Source organism: Maniola hyperantus, chromosome 22 (assembly GCF_902806685.2).
Source record: "Maniola hyperantus chromosome 22, iAphHyp1.2, whole genome shotgun sequence".
Taxonomy (NCBI): Eukaryota; Metazoa; Arthropoda; class Insecta; order Lepidoptera; family Nymphalidae; genus Maniola; species Maniola hyperantus.
In genome coordinates this window covers 10,429,525-10,454,505 of record NC_048557.2, presented here as the reverse complement: position 1 = coordinate 10,454,505, position 24,981 = coordinate 10,429,525, and the positions used below count along the sequence as shown (strand labels likewise).

General features: G+C 38.0%; 3 protein-coding genes across 3 annotated transcripts in view; 1 reads left to right on the top strand and 2 right to left on the bottom strand.

Moving 5' to 3' along the window:
* The window catches only part of LOC117992983 (venom acid phosphatase Acph-1-like), a 520,874-nt gene that overhangs the window by 67,652 nt on the left and 428,241 nt on the right, over nucleotides 1-24,981 (bottom strand). The gene's annotated exons all lie outside the window — the stretch shown is intronic.
* On the bottom strand, nucleotides 241-23,149 carry LOC117992740 (carboxypeptidase B-like). The gene is made up of 6 exons (XM_069506255.1): nucleotides 23,040-23,149; nucleotides 2,880-3,089; nucleotides 2,296-2,404; nucleotides 1,892-2,014; nucleotides 1,446-1,634; nucleotides 241-846 (listed from the first exon to the last, which is right to left on the bottom strand). Exons 1-6 carry the CDS (start codon nucleotides 23,105-23,107, stop codon nucleotides 259-261), a joined length of 1,287 nt encoding a protein of 428 aa, XP_069362356.1. The 5' UTR covers nucleotides 23,108-23,149; the 3' UTR covers nucleotides 241-258.
* LOC117992739 (carboxypeptidase B-like) lies at nucleotides 5,927-10,759 on the top strand. Its single transcript, XM_034980453.1, has 5 exons — nucleotides 5,927-5,991; nucleotides 6,548-6,757; nucleotides 7,527-7,629; nucleotides 9,023-9,334; nucleotides 10,178-10,759. The coding sequence occupies exons 1-5, from the start codon at nucleotides 5,927-5,929 to the stop codon at nucleotides 10,757-10,759; spliced, it is 1,272 nt and encodes a 423-aa protein (XP_034836344.1).

The following is a 24,981-nucleotide window of genomic DNA, read 5'->3' as shown; positions in this document are numbered from 1 at the left end:
TCCAGGTGCTATAACTAAGTAAATCCATGCATTAAAACCACAACCACCTTGACTAGCTGCTCCATTGCAAGCTGAACCAAAGTTAACAAAACAAACACACTTTCGCATTTATTATAATAATATGGGTATTGATAAACGTTGCAAAAATAAAACAATTAAAACTTCATACTGCTATCCAAATAAATAAATAATTTATTATAATAATTATTGTACTATCAAAGATTAAAAGGTACTATCAAACATTAAAATCCACGAAGATTACAATCTGTTCCGGACGACATAGCGCGCTGCCTCCTTGATACCTTCCCAAGTTTCAAAACCAGCTTGACGTATGAACGCAGGGTCTACCAGGAACCCGTTGATATTGTTCAGATTTCTATGAGCTGGTAACTCATAAGTGTAAGAAAGCCCATTGCCAATAGCAATTTGGGCATAATCACCACAAGTACCAGAAGCCGTATAGAGAATCTGAGCACTATTGCCAACTCTATAATCGCGATTCTGAGGCCATTTTACAGCATCTATCTTTTGAGCCATTAAAACCCCAACTCTGTTAAGTACTAAGGCATTCGGTGGCAATTGCCTGTTGCCGAAACCGAAGAGGATCAGGCTTCCAAAGCTGTGGACATCGAGGAACAGAGAAATCCGACTTCTGAATTCATTTAGAATGTTTCTGGTCACTACAGCTTCTGGCTCGGAGAAGGGTCTAGGGCCGTGGAAGGTGTCGCTGCAAGCGCTGCTGCTAGACGCAGTTCCCCAGATGAAGTCGAAGTTCCTGTTGAGATCCACACCAATGCAAGAGGAGGGAAACTGGCCTGCTCTACGGTTCTTCCTCCACATACGAGTCTGAAAGATAACATGTCAATAAACAAACAATCACCTACTGTTTAAGATATTACCAATTTTCGATGGGAAATGTAGGAACCATTGGAGAGCTTCTATTGCCTATATTCTCTATTACTTGCATATAATATAGCATACTAGCTGATAATTTGGGTCTTGAGCGCAAAGACGATCTTCCTGGTGCATTGGTGACAGTTGTGGTCTTATAACTGGGATATCCTGGGTCCTAAATTGTCTCCTGTCTTGATAGTTATCACCTTTGAGGCAAAGCCGTACCATACCCGTAAAAAGTGTAAGTTAAAGTTTACTTACAGGATAGCGAAGTTACGTTTTTCTACAAAATTGGGTATTTGACAATATCAAAAATAAATTATTTCTCAGTGATTATTAAATAGAGAATCTTCCAAAATAAGTAAAATCCACGTCATTTGTTTGTTTTAAGTGTAATGACCATTTTAAATTATCGATTAAACTAAAAACGTACGTCATTATGATGTGACGTCACATTCTAGTATTTCATAGAATCTCGCATATTAAGCGCGCGTTTTGACTTTTGATCAAAAGTTATTGATTTGACTAGTTGTCAAATACTAGTTACTTACGCGAGTATGTGAGAATTCATAGCCATCGGGGTTGGCGATCGGAAGAATGATCCAGTCAATGTCTCTGATGAGGTCCTGGTCTGTGACGTTGATCACCAACTCCTGGATGGCCCACAGAGCTACTGGGAGGGTCACCCATTCACGGGCGTGCAGCATACATTGGATGACGATAACAGGCTTAGTTCTTGTCTGCAAAACAGAAGTCTACTTATGTATTCTTTTTTTTATCATATTTAGGCTTATTGATTGGTTTATACGAATTTTTACTTTTTCAGCTCTATCTTTAGTATTACCAGAACTTAAGGAGGTTAAACTTTGAGCTTGCAGAAGTATCAGTTGATATCTTAACGGTTGTATTTTTGACTTTTGGCATCTAGTATGAATTTTCTAAAATTCTTTTAAAAACAACTGTTTAAAATTTCCTTTCCTTAACTCTAGATACATACCGCAAAGTTGTCTGAAGACAGTCTCAAGTATCTAATGTCACGACCTTCAACACTTCTTCCTCCGTTGATAACGCGAGCAACTCTTGGGTACCTGTTGGCTACATCCACGAGGTATCTGTCAACCTGAAAAAAAAAGTCGAGTTTTAAGAGATCTACACCACAATGATTTCCATATAGATGATAGTCATTGTAATATTGACCTTTTAATATATTTAGTACTTAATAAAAATTGAAGTGAATTTTGGACTTCCCCAAGGGAGTCTTTTGAGACCGTTCATGTAACTATTTTATTTTCCTAAGACATTGTGGACGAATAATCGTAAGTAAAGTAAATTCGTAGGTTTTGGATACCGTACAGTGTAAAATTCACTTGCAGTTTTGAAGGTTTTAATATAGAATCTTACCACAGCCCAACGGTGGATGACGTCAAACGATAAACCAAATCTGTCAGATCTGCTCGCGTTGCTCCTCTTATGAGCTTCAGCCATTAGCATATCTTCCAAGTCCAATTTTCTACAAAATACATAAATTATTATATTCAAGTTATCTTATGAACGGTTCAATAAATCAAACGAATAAGTGGACTGATTTTATCGTATAAACTAGCTTATGCTCGCGGCTTCGTCAGCGTGGACTACACAAATTTCGAACCCCTATTTTACCCCCTTAGGTGTTGAATGTTCAAAAATCCATTCTTATCGGATGCCTATGTCATAATAGCTATCTGAATGCCAAATTTCAGCCCGATCCGTCCAATAGTTTGAGCTATGCGGTCAGTCGCCTTTTCGTTTTATATATTTAAAGAGATACCGTTAGGTAATTTATCATAGAATATATTTCGAGTAAGTATTCTCAAAGGTGTGTAAAGTCTACCAATCCGCACTTGGTCAGCGTGAAGTGGTGGATTATAGCCTAAAGTTCCTGAATAAAGTGCTCGGTAGTGGGCCCGGTGGTAGATTGAGATGATAATAATAAAGTAACAACTTACTCTTTAATGTTATCTGTATCAATTCTGTACGTAACCCCAATAGCTGAGATCTCATCTTCGAACACTTGCTTCAGTTCTGGAGCTACAAGGATCAGACCCTCTCTCTCAAGACTGGCGTAAGACCAGATATCCAGGTTGTATCGCTCTACTATTTCGACCAACTGGTCGGCTTGGACGGGTTCTTGAACTTTCACTCCATATAAAGTGTACCTGAAAAATTGAAAGTATAGAATTAATTACTGTAAATTAAAACCATAATATAATATACGGACTTTTTGAGTGAAAAATTGGACCTTCCCTATTTATAAATTGATATTCAAAAACTGGGACCGACTTCAAAAAAAAGGGAGTTCTGAACTCGGCTCCATAAATATCACTACAAAATTCAACGTGTATATTTTAATGTATATAACGGGTACATACATACCACGATTAATTTTTGTTTTTATTTGTAGATATTTTTGCCACTACCCGTGAATTGGGTTGAAATAATATAAATAGTAAAAATAATAATAATAGTGGTAACCTGTTATATACATTAAAATATATCGTTAAACCACGAAATAAGCTTAAAATCATTAGTTCACCGTGTATATTTTATTTAATCACTTGAACTATGAAATTCTAAGATTTCAAGCTCCATTTACCATTTAAAAAACCAAATCATTTGACAAACTTTCATATAACTAAATACATGTTTAAAATAAATCAATCTTTCGTATTGACTTTTAATGTATCATATTTACAAAATCTATTTTATTTATTTTGTAGTGTCCAATCTACCGCACCTAGTTTTAATTAAATAAATAACAGACTCAACTTTGGAGCCATAAATCTGACCTTGAAAATCATCTAATTTACTGAAAAAAAATACCTGAATATCAGAAATATAGTCTTATTGACTTATAATGTACTAGAATATGGATTTTTAATCACATTACTGGGTAAAAAAAAAAGAACTGTTGCCAATTTTCACGAATTATGGCTAGTTTAACACAACTTTTTGTCTACACTAATATTATAAAGAGGAAAACTTTGTTTGTTTGTTTGTTTGTTTGTTTGTACTGAATAGGCTCAAAAACTACTGGACCGATTTTAAAAATTCTTTCACCATTCGAAAGCTACATTATCCACGAGTAACATAGGCTATATTTTATTTTGGAAAAAAATAGGGTTCCGTAAGATATTTGGGTTTTTCGGACACAAGGTGTAAAAAATCAACCAGAAAAGTTACTTATTTTGCGTACGCTGCCTAAACTATAAAAGATAGAACCATAAAATGTTCTAATTAATTGTAGATCTTATAAATATCTACAAAAAAGTCCGCGACACACTATACCCATCTATGTCGAGTGAGGCACAGCAACCATTTTTTTATTTAAAAATCTTGATTTTTTTTGGACTACATTTAAACGCGTTTATTTTACTCATGCTATTAATCCTTATCAAAATAAATGATTTCATCACTAAGAACAGTTTATGGAGATAATATTTGGTCTTTGAATGATTAAAATTGGACGTTTGGTTTTGAAGTTATGGCGAAATTAAAATATTACGATTTCTGCTGCACGGCCCGATGTCGTTAAGTTTGTTTGTAGGGGGTAATCTTTAGAACTACTGAACCGATTTTAAAAATTCTTTCACCAGTAGAAAGCTACATTATTCCTGAGTGACATAGGCTATACGGGATCTTTAAAAACCTAAATCTACGCGGGCGAAGCCGCGGGGATCAGCTAGTATTGAATAAAACGAATTCAAGCAAAAATTTATACCAAAATAAATTATGTTCTTTAACAAATCTATTTGTATAGTTTTGGTAACAATCCATTTATTTGATCAAGCATAAAAAAATTATAAACATCACTCTAAATTACTATAAATAGCCACGCAATGGCTCCGTTCGTATGGCCGAGCGTAAATTTGTAAACCTCCTCTTAAGAGCTTTAAGTTCCGCTCTTACCCTTCATATTCTTCATGTTTGGCATGAACCAAATAAATGGACACAAATAAAAAGAAAATTATTTTGAACATTTTGGCCGGACTAAAGGCCAAAATATTTTAACGAAATATCATTAGTGTAATCCGTTTTATTGAATTTTAATCAGCATAAGAAATCTTTAATCATGTAAATTATCATTTTGATCAATTAGTTTTCGACGTTAAGGCGATAAGAAAAAATAATTTGTCATATGTTACATGGTCAATGTTAAATAAAATACTTTTAGGATTAATATGATCACAAAACAGACAACAACCCTTCCTTTTTTAGGGTTCCGTAGCCGAATGGCAAAAAACGAAACCCTTATAAATTCGTCATGTCTGTCTGTCCGTCCGTATGTCACAGCCACTTTTTTCCGAAACTATAAGAGCTATACTGTTGAAACTTGGTAAATAGATTTTGTATTCTGTCACAAAAATCAATAAATTTTGGGGTTCCCCATACTGAAACTCAAAATATTTTTTTCATTAAGCCCATATGTGTGGTGTTATCTGTGGATAGGTCTTCAAAAATGATATTGAGGTTTCTAATACCATATTTTTCTAAACCGAATAGTTTGCGCGAGAGACACTTCCAAAGTGGTAATCTGTGTCCCCCCCCCCCATCTCCCTCCCCCTGTAACTTCTAAAATAAGAGAATGATAAAACTAAAAAAAATATATGATTTGCAAACTTCCACCGAAAATTGGTTTGAACGAGATCTAGTAAGTAGTTTTTGATTAATTATCGTGCAAAATGTCGATAAAATACGATTGTAGTACTGAACCCTTAGTGCGCGAGTCTGATTCGCCCTTGGCCGGTTTTTTTGTAATGCATGCTTCCTAATATTTAATTTTTGTCCGTATGTTGAAAATAAATTAAAAAAAAACTTTGAAACTCGAAATCCACGCTGACGAAGTCGCGGATATCAGTATAATAATTTAAGACTTTGCAAAGTTAACAGTCATATAACACGATAGCGCAGCGGTGAGGATTATTAGATTAGATTTGGAGGTCTTAGATACGATTCCTGTATTAAAATAAAATTAGTATTGATTGTGCTCGCAAAAATGAAAGTTTGGTTATTTGTGATATTTATTGTCGCGGTTTACGCAAAACACGAGGAATATGAAGGGTAAGGTTATAGAATCTCTACTCATAATATTTCGTTGGTTTGTTCTTCAATCACGTCGCAACAGAACAAAAGATCGGCGTGATTTTTAGGGTTGCGTACCTCAAAAGGAAAAACGGAACCCTTATAGGATCACTTTGTTGTCTGTCTGTCTGTCTGTCTGTCTGTCGGTCTGTCAAGAATCTTACAGGGTACTTCTGGTTGACCTAGAATCATGATATTTGGCAGGTAGGTAGGTCTTATAGCAGACATTAGAGGAAAAATCTGAAAACCGTGAATTTGTGGTTTAAACACACAAAAACAAAAAAAAAATTGCGGTCATGAACTAATAATTAGTATTTTTAATTTTCGAAGTAAGATAACTATATCAAGTGGAGTATCATATGAAAGGGCTTCACCTGTGCATTCTAAAACAGAAATTTATTTATTTTTATGCATCATAGTTTTTGAATTATCGTGCAAAATGTCGAAAAAATACGACTGTAGTACGGAACACTCGTTGCGCGAGCCTGACTCGCACTTGGCCGGTTTTATTTCTTTCTGATGGTGAACCTTTCAGGTGGACCTCTTACTACGTGGTACCATACGACTTCGATGAGTTAGAAGCCTTCAACGTGGTAGTCCAGAAATATGATCTCGATGTATACGGCCACCCAGCTATCAAGAGAGAGGGACTGGTGTTGGTGGACCCGGCCAATCAGAAGAACTTTACCAATGCCATGGAAGAGCTGGGGATTAGGTATCGGATACATACGAAAAATATGAAAACGTAAGTGAACTATTAAAAAAAGATTCGGCTACGGAACCCTAAAAACCGGTAAAGTGCGAGTTGGACTCGGCAGCCGGGTTTTTAAAAGCTTGTATAAGTCCCGCAAATTGCTATTGCGCTAGAACTATATCTCATTAATATCGAAAAGAAGTCATTTTGATGCCAGCTAAAATAAAAATATACCTACCATCAGCTCGAAACTTCAGTCTAGTGCTGACGTCACTAAAATGGCGGCCACGCGCATTAGCAATTTGCGGGACTTATAGCAATGTATAATAACTAGCTAACTCGCGCGACTAAACAAATTTCAAACCCCTTTTTCTTAGCGGATGCCTACGTCAGCTATCTGCATGCCAAGCTTCAGCCCGATCCGTCCAGTAGTTTGAGCTGTGCGTTGATAGATCAGTCAGTCAGTCAGTCAGTCACCTTTTCCTTATATATATATTTAGATAAACTTTGATATTATATATTTAGATAAACTTTGATCTTAGAAACAATAAATGCGTTACCAGTACCAGTTTCAGAGCCTCAATAGCTCAACCGGTATAGGAGTGGACTGAAAACCGAAAGGTCGACGGTTCAAACCCCGCCCGTTGCACTATTGTCGTACCTACTCCTAGCACAAGCCTGACGCTTAATTGGAGAGGAAAGGGGAATATTCGTCATTTAACATGGTTAATATTCTTTTATAAAAAAATAAAAAAAAAAACTATTTACTGAATCTGGGTAAACAAAATGATATTAAGAATATCTCTTGTACCTTTTACAGCCACCTGGATCTTGAAGATGAGATGTTCAAGGATAAAGTTTCAGCAACTCCGAGCAGAATTGGGGGCAGACTACCATACAATCAGTATCAAACTGTCCAAGCGGTAATTTTTTAGGGTTCTGTACCTCAAAAGGAAAAACGGAACCCTTATAGGATCACTTTGTTGTCTGTCGGTCTGTCAAGAAACCTACAGAGTACTTTCCGTTGACTTAGAATCATGAAATTTGGCAGGTAGGCAAGTCTTATTGCAGACATAATGGGAAAAAATCTGAAAACCGTGAATTTAGGGTTACATCACACAAATTAAATTGTGGTCATGAACTAATAATTAGTATTTTCAATTTTTGAAGTAAGATAGCTATATCAAGTGGGGAACTTGGGGGGGGGGGGGGGGTGTACTACAGTCTGATACAGCTGACTCGCACTTGGCCGGTTTTTGACATTTATTTTTTCATTGCCACGATGTCAGGAAAATCTTTCAAAAATAACGAAAATAATAATAATGCTCTTCCTGGGCTATTTGATAAAACCCGACAAGTCAACAATTTGTCGTAATTTGTCGAATTGTCGCGACAATTTGACAAACCTGTCGAATTTTTCATGCAAATATGTTGGGCCAAAAGTTTTATGAAACGGACAATTGTCGAATTATCAAACTTTCATCTGTCATATGTTACCGACAATTGTAAATTTTATGAAATAGGGCCATGAAATAATTTTGGCCACAGTGGCCAACCTCAGTGTATAGAATAGAATAGAATAGAAATATTTTTTATTCATTTAAACTTTTACAAGTAGGTACAGTACGCGGCAGAAAGTAATGTACATCGGCTTTTAGACTGACATTTCGGCTTCGTAGAGCGTTGTCTCTGTCACTCATACCTATATTTTATATTACGACCTTTTGTCGGTCTCAACGACAGGGGCAATGCTCTACAAATCTGCTATCTCCTTCTAAAGGTCGATGTACATTACTTTCTGCCGTGTACTATACTACTGAAACGTCAACTGCATCTACGCCGTATACCAGTAGTTACTATCTATAATACGCTTGAGATATTATATTACAGTATTATAAACGCAATCTGTGATAGCCTAGTGGTTAGGAGGTCGTCGTCGACGTCGGGGGTTCGATCCCGGGCACGCACCTCTAACTTTTTTGGAGTTATGTGCGTTTTAATTAATTAAATATCACTTTCTTTAACAGTGAAGGAAAACATTGTGAGGAAACTTGCATGCCTTGAAAGTTGAAAGTTCTACATAATGTTCTTAAAGGTGTGCGAAGTCTACCAATTCGCACATGGCCAGCGTGGTGGACTATGGCCAAAACCCTCTCACTCTGAGAGGAGATCCGTGTTCTGTAGTGAGCCGGCGATGGGTTGATCATGATGATGATGATGATGCGCAAGCACAGTTGCACTCACTATTCCATCGCTCTCATAGTCAGATGGGACGGAAATCCGACACGACGCTAATAATAAAATTGCGTATTTCAGATCCACCGGTACATGGATGATATAGCAGCCGCACACCCGAACGTTGCAAGAGTCGTTACCCCCACCACTTCCTTCCACGGCCTTCCCATGAAGTACATGAGGATTTCCACCACCAACTTCCAAGATACTCGCAAACCCATCATCTTCCTGGATGGTGGCATGCATGGAAGGGAGTGGCTGTCTATACCTCCAGTCACATACGCTATCAACCAGCTGGTGGAGAATGTGACTGATTCTGATCTCCTGAACAGATTTGACTGGATTCTATTGCCGATTGTTAACCCTGATGGATATAGGTTCTCGAGGGAAGGTGTAAGTATTTAATTCTTTCTAGGGTTCCGTAACTCAAAAGGAAAAACGGAACCCTTATAAAGGATCACTTTGTCTGTCGAGAAACCTACAGCGTCCTTACTTCCCGTTGACCTAGAATCATGAAATTTGGCAGGTAGGTAATCTTATAGCTAATAATATAGGGAAAAATCTGAAAACCGTGAATTTAGGGTTAGATCACACAAAAAAAATTAAATTGTGGTCATGAACTAATAATTAGTATTTTCAACTTTCAAAGTAAGTTAGTATACCAAGTGGGGTATCATATGAAAGGGCTTTACTTGTACATTCTAAACATTTCTATTTATTTTTAGGCATAGTAGTTTTTGATTTATCGTGTAAAATGTCGATAAAATACGGTTGTAGTACGGAACCCTCAGTGCGCGAGTCTAACTCGCACTTGGCCGGTTTTTATTAGGAGAAGTTAGTCATCCTCATCATCATCATCATCATCTGATAGAAATGCACTGTGAATTTGTGGTTACATCACACAAAAAAATTAAATTGTGGTCTCAATGAAGTAATAATTAATTAGTATTTCCAACTTTCGAAGTAAGATAACTATATCAAGTGGGGTAACATATGAAAGGTCTTCACCTGCGCATTCTAAAACAGATTTTTATTTATTTTTATGCATCATAGTTTTTGAATTATCGTGCAAAATGTCAAAAAAATACGACTGTACACTGTGCGGAGCCCTCGTTGCGCGAGTCTGACTCGCACTTGGCCGGTTTTTTTATTACAGTGGTGAGAAAAAGATGCAAATAGATGCAAATTTAGTTGGGCTAAATTAGTAACAATCTTTAATAAAATAAAATTTTACAGAGTGTCACATGGAGAAAATCTAGGTCGATCGACCCTGACAATCAATGGACCAGAATGTGCCCTGGAGCGGACCTGGACCGGAACTTCGACTTCGTCTGGAACACCATAGGGACCAGCGACAACCCATGTTCCTACGTATACCCTGGCGCATATCCATTTTCAGAAGTAGAAGCTAGAGTTGTCAGGGATATACTTCTAGAACATAGAAGGATATTGATGTATATTTCCTTTAGCAGCTTCGGAAGTTTTATTATGTATCCTTGGGCGTTTGATGGTTCCTTGTCTGAACATGCTTTTAGACAGCATTCTGTTGGGATCAGTATGGCAGATGCTATCAACTCCGCTAAGCACCCCAATTTTCTATCGTACCGAGTTGGTAACGCTGGTTTGATCCGTGGTTCGGGAATGGCTGGAACGTCTATAGATTACGCTCACAGTGTTGGGGTTCCACTGGCCTATACTATAGATTTGCCAGGTGTCTTCGGTGGTTACTGGATGGACCCGATCTGGATCGAGCAAGTCGTTATCGAAACTTGGGAAGGTGTTAAAGCCGGAGCTAGAAGAGCTTTAGCAACAAATTGAGAAGTTAAATATAGTCCGTACAAAATGATTCTTCACCATTGACTTATATATTACTTCGTAAGTCCATTTAATAAGCAAAATGACACCGACTCCTAATTTGTCCTAAAATGTTTATTTAGCACCAATGCAACCTCAGTGACGTCTGGATTTCAAACGGGTCGTTCATTAGAGGTGGCTGATTTATTTGGCTCCAAAACCGTGAAAAATTTTGTTGGCTTGGGCATATCTTGTCATTTATATCAATGATCCTCACTCGCCATTTTAACTCTATGGATCAACTGTCATGTTAAAAGTATGATTCAACTTTAAAATGAGGACTAAATCGTACTTTTGACATGAAATGTGACACAAAAAAGTAAAAATGGCGCGTGAGGATTTAAATTTTACGCATTACCTATAACTGTTTAAAAATAAATAAATTTTGATCATTTCCAATTTTTTTTTTGAATACTCGCTTCAATAATGGGGTTCTCCGTTATGGACTCCTATTAAGAAACGTTATATATATTTTTTAAGTTTCTATGTCAGTGGTTGATTGAATTTCCCTTTATAAATATAGTCATGTAAATAGTTCGTACAAAATGACGTCTCACGCGCCATTTCAACTCTATAGGTCAACTGTCATGTCGAAACTGTTTACCTTTAAAATTAGGACTATAATCGTAATTTTATCATATTTGATATATGCTGTGTTACCTTTTTCCCGTTCTATTTATACTTTTTGTTGTAATTCCTTTCTCTTCTCTAGAACTTTAGGTGGATAGTTTTCTTTGACATAATAGTTAGTCTTCTCTAGCTTCTTTTTGTTTTGTAGAATTTCAATTTTTTTTAATTATAATCTTATTAATATATATATATTTATTAATTGTAATTATGACATGAAATTTGAAAAAAAAGTTAACATATTAACTACCTATATATCAATATTGTATTTGGTATGAGCTTTAACAATTTTAATGTAATCCACTTATCTACAAAATTAGTGATAAACTGTAATCGCAGATTATTGAAATCCGGTATTTACTAGATAGCACAATTTTTTATGCATACCTAGGTACGGATTAAGAGTCATTATAAAGATAGAAGAGATAGCAGATTTGTAGAGCGTTCTCCCTGTCTTTGAGTCGTCCTAATAAACAAAACATCATATACGCATGAGTGACAAAGACAACGCTCTATAAAGCCGAAATTTCATTCAAAAGGCCGATGTACATTACTTTCTGCCGCGTACTCTTATACGCTTGTGCACTAATTTGGTTCTTATTTAAACGAATCTGTCAAAATACGAAGCAAATGAGTGTACAAACTACGTTTTGTATGACGTATGACGAATACCATTCGAATAGGCAGTGCACAAAGGCCCTGTGTTGAACTTTTTATTACTTACGTACTTACCTAAGTATTTTGATACCCCGAGATTTGCAGGTACGCACCTGCATACTCGGATCCTTATTAGGGTGTATTTAATTACAAGTTTCTGGAGTACTGCAAGCGCTAGTGTAAGTCAGTTAGTTAGTTTATATTAAACAAGTTTGAACAAGTACGTAATGAAGTCGTGAGTTGTTCGCAACAATTACCTAGACATGTTTGTCGAACTATGTTTTAGTGCAGGATCATAGTGGCGACTTGTCGTATGGCGAAAATTGTCTTTGTAGTCGTGTCGTACTCTTGTCGTAGTCGTCTCGTACTCTTGTCGTAGTCATAACGTAGTCGTGTCGCACTGTTGTCGTACATTTGTATAGCTATCTGCATGCCAAAATTCAGCCCGATTCGTCCAGCAGTTTGAGCTGTACGTTGATAGATCAGTCAGTCAGTCACCTTTTCCTTTCATATATTTAGACTAGCTTATCCCCGCGACTTCGTTCGCGTGGACTACACAAATTTCAGTCCCCTATCTCACCCCCTTAGGGGTTGAATTTTCAAAAATCCTTTCTTAGCGGATGCCTACGTCATAATAGCTATCTGCATGCTAAATTTCAGTCCGATCCGTCCAGTAGTTTGAGCTGTACGTTGATCGATCAGTCAGTCAGTCAGTCAGTCAGTCACCTTTTCCTTTTATATATTTAGATAGATTAAGGGCCGGTTGTTTCAACAAACTTTGACGGACACGTAACCTTTAAATATGGCGCTAACGAACGGAAGTAAAGAAAAAGCGTTGATTCAGCATCTATTAGCGCTAACGTTCGTTAAAAAGTTACGTTTACGTTAACCAGTGCTGGCGCCATTGGTGATCGTCAAATCAGTTCGTAACTTCATACTTCTTACAAACGGAATATTTTATTTATAAATTATAATGGAATCAATTTAATTCTAAGCTTTTAATGGTAGTTTTTTTGAAGATGAAAGAGAATTTGTAAGAAAGAAAAAGTGTTCAAAATTCGAAGTAGCAATGTTAATAACTATGTATATAATTTAATATACTTAAAATGAAATAAAAAAAGGATACGGAGAAGTAAGTTAATTTTTAGGGTTAGTTTCGCAACCAAAATAACAATGACGAACAGTTTTTTGTACAATGAAGCAACGCACTTAAATTAAAAAGATGTTAAAGTTCGTCTACGTCTGTTAAATTTTAACGAACGTATCTTACGAAGACCAATGGTTTGAAACAACCGGCCCTAAGTGTGATGAAGTATTCCGGAGGCAAATGACAAAAAGTATTGCAACAAAAAGTCTGTAGTGTCTAAAAGAGCTTAGTTCCTCAAGTTATGTTTAAGTTCAATTTAACCGCGCGTTGAACCGTAAACTTTGGCTACATGATATGGGTTAGTTCGGTACATACTTATTTGTTACTGATTATTTTAGAACTTCGTGTTTGTTGGTTTATATATTACTAGCTGATCCCCGCGGCTTCGCCGGCGTAGATTTAGATTTTAGAGATTTAAAGATCCCGTATAGCCTATGTCACTCAGGAATAATGTAGCTTTCTACTGGTGAAAGAATTTTTAATTTAAATTTAATCGGTTCAGTAGTTCTAAAGATTACCCCCTACAAACAAACTTAACAACATTACCTCTTTATATAATATATATATATATAGTATAGTATAGTATAGTATAGTATAGTATAGTATAGTATAGTATAGTATAGTATAGTATAGTATAGTATAGAATTAGTATAGAGTATAGATATCATCATCATCATGATCAACCCATCGCCGGCTCACTACAGAGTCTACAGAGCACGGGTCTCAGAGTGAGAAGGGTTTTGGCCATAGTCTACCACGCTGGCCATGTGCGGATTGGTAGTATTAGATATAGATATAGATGTATGTATGTGTGGATATTTGTACTCGCAAAACTCCCCAACTTTTATAATGATCTCCCTGGCGCAATATTCAGTACCCTTATTATAAATGCGAAAGTGTGTTTGCTTGTTGGTTTGTCCTTCAATCACGTCGCAACAGAGCAACGGATCGAAGTGATTTTTTGCATGAAATGGAGTTAAAGACCTGCTAGGTGATTCTCTAACTCAGTGTCTAACACTAAATGATAGCCACCGAGGTTGGTTTGTATTTATTTGTATTTGTATTTATTTCGATTTCGATTTAGACTCATTATACAAGCGCTTACGAAAGTCAGATCGGCATAGAACAATACAATAATAAAATGATTGTACAAAATATGGCATATTATAATCTAGATAATACCTACTAGTTAAAGATGGCATAAAAATTATTAAGTTAGTTCTACATTGCTACTTCACTGGGTGACATTAAAATATTTTTTCGTAGAAAACCCTCAACGGATTAAAAAATGAGCGCCGCCGTGCCTATCATTCAGTGTTAGAAACTGAGTTAGCAAATCGCCTTGCAAGAGAGTGAAGTAGGCTACTTTTTGAATAGAATAGAATAGAATGTTTAGAATGTTTATTCATGTAAACTTTTTAAAAGTGCTTATGAATAGTCAGGTAGTTTTAATTTTATCCCGGGAAGTCAAAGAGTTCCCATGGGATTTTCAAAAATATAAATCCACGCGTACAAAGTCGTGGGCATCAGCTAGTAGAAGAATAAAGAAAACAAATTCCTATTAAATATCTTCTTCTGCGACTTACAAAAAGTTTTCTTTAAGTTTTTAACGTTTATTCAATACACGAACTCTCCAAGAATATTGGCCCCATTTCAATAAAACTTTTAGTCAACTTTGAATAGGTACTTATAAGAAACTGTGTGCAGCGGCCATCCAGAAGTAAGTTTTATTGGAAACGATTCAAAAGTTTTTTATTAAACTTTGGGACTAGGTACTCATATTTAATTTTGTTTGTTGTTTTTAAATTAGTTTTGAGTTTTGTTAGTTTAAAATTATTGGAGACTAGTAATTGATGTCCGCGACTTTTTTCACGTGGATTTAGTTTTTTAAAAATCCCGTGGGAACTCCTGAATTTTCCGGAATAAAAAGTAACCTATGTCACTTTCCAGCCTAATGATTCGCTAACTTAGTGACTAACGCTGAATGATAGCCACCGAACTGATTAAACATTGATTTTTAGTACTAAAAAAAATAAAAACCGACTTCGTTACATAAACACTAAAAATTGAAAAATAATTTAATTTATTACCGAATATATTATGTATACAAGAGTTAATATAGTTCCATAATAATACTTTTTGGTGCCGGTGCCAATTAGCTTTAGCTGCGCGAATCGTCTAGACTTCATATTTTTATGGGACTCCACAATGGCACCTCATTGGCACCGACCCCAAAAAATATTATTATGGAACTATATTAACTCTTGTATACATAATATATTCGGTAATAAATTAAATTATTTTCAATTTTTAGTGTTTATGTAACGAAGTCGGTTTTTATTTTTTTTGTAAAAAAATTTTATTTCACAATTTTTAGTGGCCCCATGGAATAATATAAATAAAAAAAAAAAAAGATTCCGACGAATTGAGAACCTCCTCCTTTTTTTGAAGTCGGTTAAAAATCATTTTAATATCATTTAATGAAGCAGCAATGTAGAACCAACCAATATCAAATGAGTTCGGTGGATATCATTTGATGTTAGACACTGTAGTTAGCAAATCATCCCGCACGTCTTTAACAAAACTCATGCAGTGATCGATTCGTTGCTCTGGTGCGACATGATTGAAGGACAAACCAACCAGTAACAAACCTACTTACAAACAAAAATACTTTCCCATTAATGATATAGGTAGTGAATAGTGATATAATATCGGTGATATCATTTAAGATATTATTAATATTATAATTTTCATTAAAATTTCCCAGCAGTTAATTACTAGCTCTACGGGAAATCGACTAGGAATTAGTTGTATTTTCACTAGAAGGGACACGTTTACGCTTCCAAATATTTTCGCTAAAGACACAGAACTCTAATAAATAGTCATGATCATCATGATCATTATGATCAACCCATCGCTGGCTCACTGCAGTGCACGGGCCTTCTCTTAGAGTGAGAAGGGTTTGGCCATAGTCTACCACGCTGACCATGTGCGGATTGGTAGACTTCATACTTTTTAAGTACATTATGGAGGACTCTCAGGCGTGCAGGTTTCTTCACGATGTTTTCCTTCACCGTTAAAGCAAGTGATATTTAATAACTTAAAAACGCACATAACTCCGAGAAGTTAGGCTATCAAAGCTATAATGAAAATTAATAATATCTTTCAGGAATCGAAGGCTCGCTCCGCAAATACGTTTAAATAAGGAGCGCTCTTGTTTCGACACAATAATGTTCAATTTAATAACCTAAGAGCCAGCGCGTGCCAGACCTTCCTTATTTTATAAAAGCTGAAAGTTTCTCTGCGTATTGTCCCAAACACGAAGAGGAACCTTTGTTTGCGGACTCACGCGCACTACTTATGTCGGGAGCATCTGCGACAAGGCTACCTTGGCGCGTGGCGAAAATCGGAACTAACGTCCCCTTTGTTCTTGTTTGAATATTCTAAGCCTCTGTTAACCAACCGCGCCCCCTGTCAATGTCATTCAAGTGCCAAGCGAGCTTTGACGCACTGTATTTTAGACCTTGGTGTAAACGTGTTGTTCGACTTTGCCTGTAGTTGCCTAACCTTTTTCCTGGGAAGAAAAATAAATAAGAACCTATCTCATCCAGTAAAGGTTATACATATCATTGATCCAAGATGGTGGAAATTCATTAAAATTTCTCATTTGAAGTCGCCTAGAGTCACAGATGTAGTAGCCCCTAGAGATGCATTTTCATTTAGAACTAGCTGATGCCCGCGACTTTGTACGCATGGATTTAGGTTTTTAAAAATCCCGTGGGAACTCTTTGATTTTCAGGGACTTAAAAAGTGGCCTATGTCACTCTCCAGGTCTTTATCTATACCCATACAAAAATCTGTGATAACCTATAGGCTGTGATAGCCTAGTGGTTAGGACATCCGCCTTCTAATCGGAGGTCGGGGGTTCGATCCCGGGCACGCACCTCTAAATTTTCGGAGTTATGTGCGTTTTAATTAATTAAATATCACTTGCTTTAACGGTGAAGGAAAACATCGTGAGAAAACCTGCATGCCTGAGAGTTCTCCATAATGATCTCAAAGGTGTGTGAAGTCTACCAATCCGCACATGGCCAGCGTGGTAGACTATGGCCAAATCCCTTCTCACTCTGAGAGGAGACCCGTGCTCTGTAGTGAGCCGGTGATGGGTTGATCGTGATACAAAAAATCACGTCAATCCGTTGCACCGTTGCGACGTGATTGAAGGACAAACCAACAAACAAACACACTTTCGCATTTACAATAAGGGTACTGAGGTACTGATGTTTACTTCATTGTTGAACTATGTTTGAACTAAGATCTTCTCTATGTCATGTCATTACTGAGGGTCATGCCTCTTTTTTTTTTTTTTTTTTTTTAAAGAATATTAGCCATGTTAAATGACTAATATTCCCCTTTCCTCTCCAACTAAGCGTCAAGCTTGTGCTAGGAGTAGGTACGACAATAGTGCAACGGGCGGGGTTTGAACCGTCGACCTTTCGGTTTTCAGTCCACACCTTTACCCGTTGAGCTATTGAGGCTCTAAATGTATCATCTTATTCGAGTCGCATATCATGTTGTTTTGAGAAGGCACCAATAGCATTGTTATCCCAAGAATTCCTCAAACTTATTAGAAGCCAATATTAGAAGAGACATGACCCTCAGCAATGAGACGACATAGATAAGATCTACTCCAAATAATGGTGGGATACCGGGATGCCGGAAATGATGCATTTTCATTTAGAACTAGCTGCCCCGGCGAACTTCGTACCGCCTAACAGTCGATTCTATTTCAAGCAATTTTTTAAATTTTTCTCTCCGTAAGAACCATCCTCGTACTTCAAGGAAATTATAAATAAAGAATTAGCGAAATCGGTTCAGCTGTTCTCGAGATTTGCGATCAGCAACACATTCAGCGATTCATCCATACTAATGTTATAAATGCAAAAGTGTGTCTGTCTGTCTGCTAGCTTTTCACGGCCCAGCCGTTGAACCGATTTTAACGAAATTTGGTACAGATATAGCTTGCATCCCGGGGAAAGACATAGGCTACTTTTTACCCCGGTAAATCGAAGTTCCCACGGGATTTTTAGAAACCTAAATCCACGCGGATGAAGTCGCGGGCATCATCTAGTTTTTATAATATACCTATATTCACTTCATTTCTGAACTATGTTTGGACTAGATCTTATCTATGTCGTCTCATTGCTGAGGGTCATGTCTCTTCCAATATTGGCGGGAGTTTGAGGAATTCTTGGGATAACAATGCTATTGGTGCCTTCTCAAAACAACATGATATACATGATCACATATATGATGACATATATGATCGAATAAGATGATACATGTCACGATCGCAATCACCTCTGATTGGTTGATGCTCGACCACTATTGGCTACAATGCATTGTTGGAACAAGAATCTGGAAAATTCAGCCAATCAGAACAATTATTGAAATTGTAATACTGATTGATGCAGATTTTTCGAAATTGACTTACTGTTCTTTGGGATTGTGTAACTAAGTTAAAGTTAAAGTCAAAGTCAAATCATTTATTCAAAGAATCATCACTTTTTGATTGATTGTCAGTTGTTGGGTTTGTAAGATGATATTTTAACGTTTGACGTTTGGTAGCTACTTACAGAGATAGCTTACATCCCGGATAGAAAATCGAAGAGTTCCTACGGGACTTTTAACTACCGAAATCCATGTGGACGAAGTCGCGGGCATCACCTAGTATTTTATATTGTTTTCAACACTCTTACAAATCAAGATTCAAGATGTAACATGAACTCAATAAAACTTTTGCGAGATGTATTCTATAGTGTATAAAAAGCTGAATAATAGGTATACATTGCCACCGCTCGGCAAAATATGGGCCGTAAAACCACATAATAACCCTCCCCCCACCTCCCTCTTACCTTCCCCCCCTCGTTATCAGCGCTCCGCAAGAATTGCGAGCTATCGAAGGTGTATCGATACACGTGGAAAATATCCGAGACTGCCATCTTGGTACGAATATAATGCTGCCACGAATATACTCGTAATGCTACTCAGATATATAATGCAATGAAACTAAATAAATAAATAAATAAACTTTTATTTCAGGCATAAGTACACCCATAATTGTGTGTTAGTACAGAAACAATTCCTTAACCTATGTTAGTACCTACTTATTACTAGCTTAAACTTAACTTAACAACTAATTCTACTAAAATTAAAATTAATCCTATTTATAACGCCCGAGGGAGTCTCTTTGCGCCTATGTGCGCACCACTCCAGCACCTCCAGAGAGAGACAATGCGCTGAGGAGAGTGTTGGTACTCCTCAACAGCCTGCTCATCATGGACGCGGCACGCTTGCGCATGATCGCGTAGAAATCATCCACGCGAGCATCCGCAAACATTGCCGACGCACTGCAGTGTCGAGGCTTCCTCAACACCGCCCCTCAGCACATTGTTGTATTGAACGCGCAGGGCACTGTAGGTCCGCTGCGTGTAGTGCGTCCACAGACTGCACGTATAAAATGACTGGCAGTAAGCCCTAAATAACGTCAGCTTTACCTGTCCAGTACATCGCGCCAATCTACTAAAAGTATCATACTGTGAGGTCTTAGCTGGTATAATGTATCGTAATCAATAATTGGTGATAACCTAGTGGTTAAGATGTTAGTCGCCTAGTCGGGGCCCGGGGTGCGCAGGCACGCAGCTCTAACTTTTCGGAATTATGTGCGTTTTACGCAAATGAATGTCACTTGCTTTAACGGCGAGGGAAAATATCGTAAGGAAACCTGCATGCCTGAGTTCTCGATAATGTTCTCAAAGGTGTGTTAAGTTGCCAATGCGCATGATAGATGATATCGATGATAGATCACAGAAGTGAGTGGAAAAAGAAGAGATGTCATGCCAACCCCACATAGCGTGGGGTGACAAAAAGTTGAAAAAGACACGCTGAGTATTAAAAACGGCAGATATACTATTTCTATTACATTATTTGAAATTCTGTGGTGTAAACACTCCCTATTGAAGACGGTTTTTGTTGAGGCGTGCGATATTTTCAATACATTTCGTGCTGAAATATTATGAGATTTTATCAATTTGCGTTGAAAAAAATATTGGTTTAGATGGATTATGAATGATGAATCATAATAATGTATCGATTTGAGATTTTGTAAGGTGATATTTTTTGACTGAATAAAAAATATAAGACCCACGCGGGCGATGGATTACACAAACTTCAAACTCCTATTTCACCCCGTTAGGGGTTGAATTTTCAAAAATCCTTTCTTAGCGGATGCCTACGTCATAATAGCTATCTGCATGCCGAATTTCAGCCCGATTCGTCCAGTAGTTTGAGCTGTGCGTTTAAAGATCAGTCAGTCAGTCAGTCACATTTTCCTTTTATATATTTAGATTATTTACTCTCGGTACCCTCATCCCGTACATTGTCTTGATTACGTGACTTTTGAGTCCACCAATCACAACAAAGCATTCTCCGCTGTCCCCCGCCAACATTTTACGATTTTCTTTTCATGCAAAACCTTGTATATGCGTACCTACTCTTAAGATTGAATTCTCTATGATACAGAATATTATAATAATTATGTGTCGTTGCATCTCCTAGGATGCTCCGGTGTCGGGGCGAAACGTGCGTTGAGTGTGTTTTGGGATTTGTGTGGTGCTGCGTGGTGTGTATTTTTTAAAAATATTTTATAATTTTTTATTGCTTGCATGGTGGCTGCTTTTTCCCGCATGTTTAGCAGTGATACAGATTTGATCTGTATCACTGCTAAACATGCGGGAAAAAGCAGCCACCATGTGTGAGTCATACAGATTTGATCGGTTTATAGCAAATTAAGCTTTTGGTTCATTGTAAATAATTATGAGTCGCCCCTAGTCGTGACTGACTGAATGAATGAATGAATGAATAAATGAAGTAATGAATATATAGAATTGCAAATTTTCTATTTTCTGTATGCAATGATCACTTAAATTATAATGTACTATATTTTAATATTGGCACGCCATTGTATGGCAGATTTTATACCTGTTTAATAATTTATGTAGGTAACATCTTTTTATACTGACAATTATGCAATAAATAAATGAATTATGAATGAACGAGTAGGTATGAAAGCTTCTGACAGTGCAGCTGTGGCTAGCATCCTAGCGATGCGTACAAATTAGCTCGCCCATCCACACTACACACGGTGTCTGTCTAACCGACCCAACCGATTAGTTCGGTGTTGCTACCCGACTCCCCTAGCTGTGCTCGGAGGGAGGCTTCGGCCGTGGCTAGTTACCACCCTACCGGCAAAGCCGTGCCGCCAAACGATTTAGCGTGCCAGTACGATGCCGTGTATAAACCAAACGAATTAAGCCGTAGGATTAACGCATTAAGGTTGCAAATGCCACGCATCGTTTGATTACCTCACAGATCGATGTATTTGTTCGCTTACCTCACACATCGTTGTATTTGTTCGCTTACCTCACACATCGTTGTATCTGTTCGCTTACCTCACACATCGTTGTATTTGTTCGCTTACCTCACACATCGTTGTATCTGTTCGCTTACCTCACACATCGTTGTATTTGTTCGCTTACCTCACACATCGTTGTATCTGTTCGCTTACCTCACACATCGTTGTATTTGTTCGCTTACCTCACACATCGTTGTATTTGTTCGCTTACCTCACACATCGTTGTATCTGTTCGCTTACCTCACACATCGTTGTATCTGTTCGCTTACCTCACACATCGTTGTATCTGTTCGCTTACCTCACACATCGTTGTATCTGTTCGCTTACCTCACACATCGTTGTATCTGTTCGCTTACCTCACACATCGTTGTATCTGTTCGCTTACCTCACACATCGTTGTATCTGTTCGCTTACCTCACACATCGTTGTATCTGTTCGCTTACCTCACACATCGTGTATCTGTTCGCTTACCTCACACATCGTTGTATCTGTTCGCTTACCTCACACATCGTTGTATTTGTTCGCTTACCTCACACATCGTTGTATCTGTTCGCTTACCTCACACATCGTTGTATCTGTTCGCTTACCTCACATATCGTTGTATCTGTTCGCTTACCTCACACATCGTTGTATCTGTTCGCTTACCTCACACATCGTTGTATCTGTTCGCTTACCTCACACATCGTTGTATCTGTTCGCTTACCTCACACATCGTTGATCCCTTCGCTTACCTCACACATCGTTGTATCTTTTCGCTTACCTCACACATCGTTGTATCTGTTCGCTTACCTCACACATCGTTGTATTTGTTCGCTTACCTCACACATCGTTGTATCTGTTCGCTTACCTCACACATCGTTGTATTTGTTCGCTTACCTCACACATCGTTGTATCTGTTCGCTTACCTCACACATCGTTGTATTTGTTCGCTTACCTCACACATCGTTGTATCTGTTCGCTTACCTCACACATCGTTGTATTTGTTCGCTTACCTCACACATCGTTGTATCTGTTCGCTTACCTCACACATCGTTGTATTTGTTCGCTTACCTCACACATCGTTGTATCTGTTCGCTTACCTCACACATCGTTGTATTTGTTCGCTTACCTCACACATCGTTGTATCTGTTCGCTTACCTCACACATCGTTGTATTTGTTCGCTTACCTCACACATCGTTGTATCTGTTCGCTTACCTCACACATCGTTGTATTTGTTCGCTTACCTCACACATCGTTGTATCTGTTCGCTTACCTCACACATCGTTGTATCTGTTCGCTTACCTCACACATCGTTGTATCTGTTCGCTTACCTCACACATCGTTGTATCTGTTCGCTTACCTCACACATCGTTGCGCTGGCGACGTCCGCGTCCTCAGGACGGCGACAAGGTTAGTCGTACACAACATTTCTAGTGACTTATTTATATGATTTCTGTGGTTCCGCCAGTGTGTATCAATGGATACAGACTAGCAGACCGGCAGCAGTTTTCACGGTGCTTAGTCACAAGCCTATGTACCTACAGGCCATTACGACTCTTAGTGCCCTACAATAAGGTGTTAAATTGAATGGACGTCCATTCGTGCCCAGGTAAGCGGAGTTACTTGACAGGCAATTTAGCGTGATTATGTATTTAGAGTTTAAAGGACGTTTTGTCAGAGTCGTAATGGCTCAGTGGTTAAAAGTAAAAGGTTGTGGGTTCGAATGCCAGGCCACCTTCGAGTTTTCAACACATACCTACAGCTATACGACGTGACCACCACGCTGGCCAAGGCGGATTGGCAGACTTCACACATCTTTGAGAACATTATACAGAACGCTCAGACATGTAGGTTTCCTCACGATGTTTTCCTTCACCGTTAAAGCGAGTAATATATAATTTCTTTGAACGAAAAGTTAGAGGTACGTACCCGGATCGACCCCCCGACCTGCCAAGGCAGACGTCGTAACCACTGGGCTATCACGGCTCTAATAATGGTTATAAATTATAATGATTATACTTTAGCAAAACCTTTGTCACCCTACCTCGTCTCCGGTGACATTAGACTTCTGAAGAAACTACGTGACATCCTTAACAAACGATTTTTGTCACAACCCATTTTACACCTTGTGTCTCTCACAACAGAGTCCTTTATGTGATATCTATTAATCTCTCTCAAATATTCCTTTGATAATAATAGTGGTACTCATACATTTTATCGATCGCTTTTCACCTGTACGAACTATCAGAGAGGTGGGTCAGTCAGTCAGTCAGTCCTAGATCTTACTTGAAAATTTGTTATTCTACCTTTTTCGCTTTATTTCACAGACTAGATTTCTAAGATTTAATTGCACCATTTTTTATCTTATATTATAAGGAGCTAAAGTTTGTTTGTAGGAGATAATGTCTGGAACTACTGAACCGATTTTAAAAATTCTTTCATCATTAGAAAGCTACATTAATCCTGAGTGACATAGACTATATTTTATTTTCAAAAAAATTAGAAATCCCTACGAAAATTGTAACAAGCGACCCGTGCGAAGCCGAGGCGGGTCACTCACTAGTTACACATATTATGGACATAAATTAATGATTCATTATCATTTTTGCCGTTGCCATTGCCATTGCCGGCTGACTACTGAGCACGGGTCCCCTCAGAATACCAGGTCCTCGTTGCCTCGGCGGAAAGCTTTGGGAAGCTACGGGAGTTCGCACACCACTGGCACAAGAGGCGGAACAGCTCAGGCCGTAATCGTGGACCAGTGGGTGTTTGAGATGGAGAACGGATCTGGACCGCGGGGCACGCGGGGATCTACGTGTTGTGTACGTTTGTGCCAGAAAGGGGAGAAAGACTCATTAGGGACAAGGATCAGATAAAAAAGATTGTAGGGAGACAAGAAGGCGCCCCGGGAAACATATAACCGCAAGGTTGGTGGGGCCATGGGAGGTAGTGGGGTCCCCTCAAAATGAGAAGGGCGTGGACTTGGAGAAGGGTTTGACTATAGTCTGCCACGCTGACCAAGTGCGGATTTCCAGACTTCGCACACCTTTAAGAAAAACAGTTCATTTCGGGATTTCGTCATGACTTTTGGTTTGTTGGCCATTACCTATTCCTGTACCTCAAAACAAATTACTATGATTTGCCGGGTGAAGTAGGTACAGAAATCCCGGGAGAAATAACCCATGCCCTCATAAAACAATATTATGTCGTGACTTTCACAAAGTGTGCTAAGACAGAAATCATCTTTTTTGTTGTTGTTACAAGAGGTATCCTGTAACGAAATGTGGTCCTAACTCAAAAAT

What these genes read in the sequence shown, in the direction of transcription:
- LOC117992739 (XM_034980453.1), top strand. Translation starts at nt 5,927, where the DNA reads ATGAAAGTTTGGTTATTTGTGATATTTATTGTCGCGGTTTACGCAAAA. An exon ending in AAACACGAGGAATATGAAGG is followed by an intron (nt 5,992 to 6,547) that starts GTAAGGTTATAG and finishes TGAACCTTTCAG; the next exon opens with GTGGACCTCTTACTACGTGG. An exon ending in AGTATCAAACTGTCCAAGCG is followed by an intron (nt 7,630 to 9,022) that starts GTAATTTTTTAG and finishes TGCGTATTTCAG; the next exon opens with ATCCACCGGTACATGGATGA.
- LOC117992740 (XM_069506255.1), bottom strand. Translation starts at nt 23,107, where the DNA reads ATGTTGTGTACGACTAACCTTGTCGCCGTCCTGAGGACGCGGACGTCG. An exon ending in GATACAGATAACATTAAAGA is followed by an intron (nt 2,405 to 2,879) that starts GTAAGTTGTTAC and finishes TGTATTTTGTAG; the next exon opens with AAAATTGGACTTGGAAGATA. An exon ending in TCATCCACCGTTGGGCTGTG is followed by an intron (nt 2,015 to 2,295) that starts GTAAGATTCTAT and finishes TTTTTTTTTCAG; the next exon opens with GTTGACAGATACCTCGTGGA.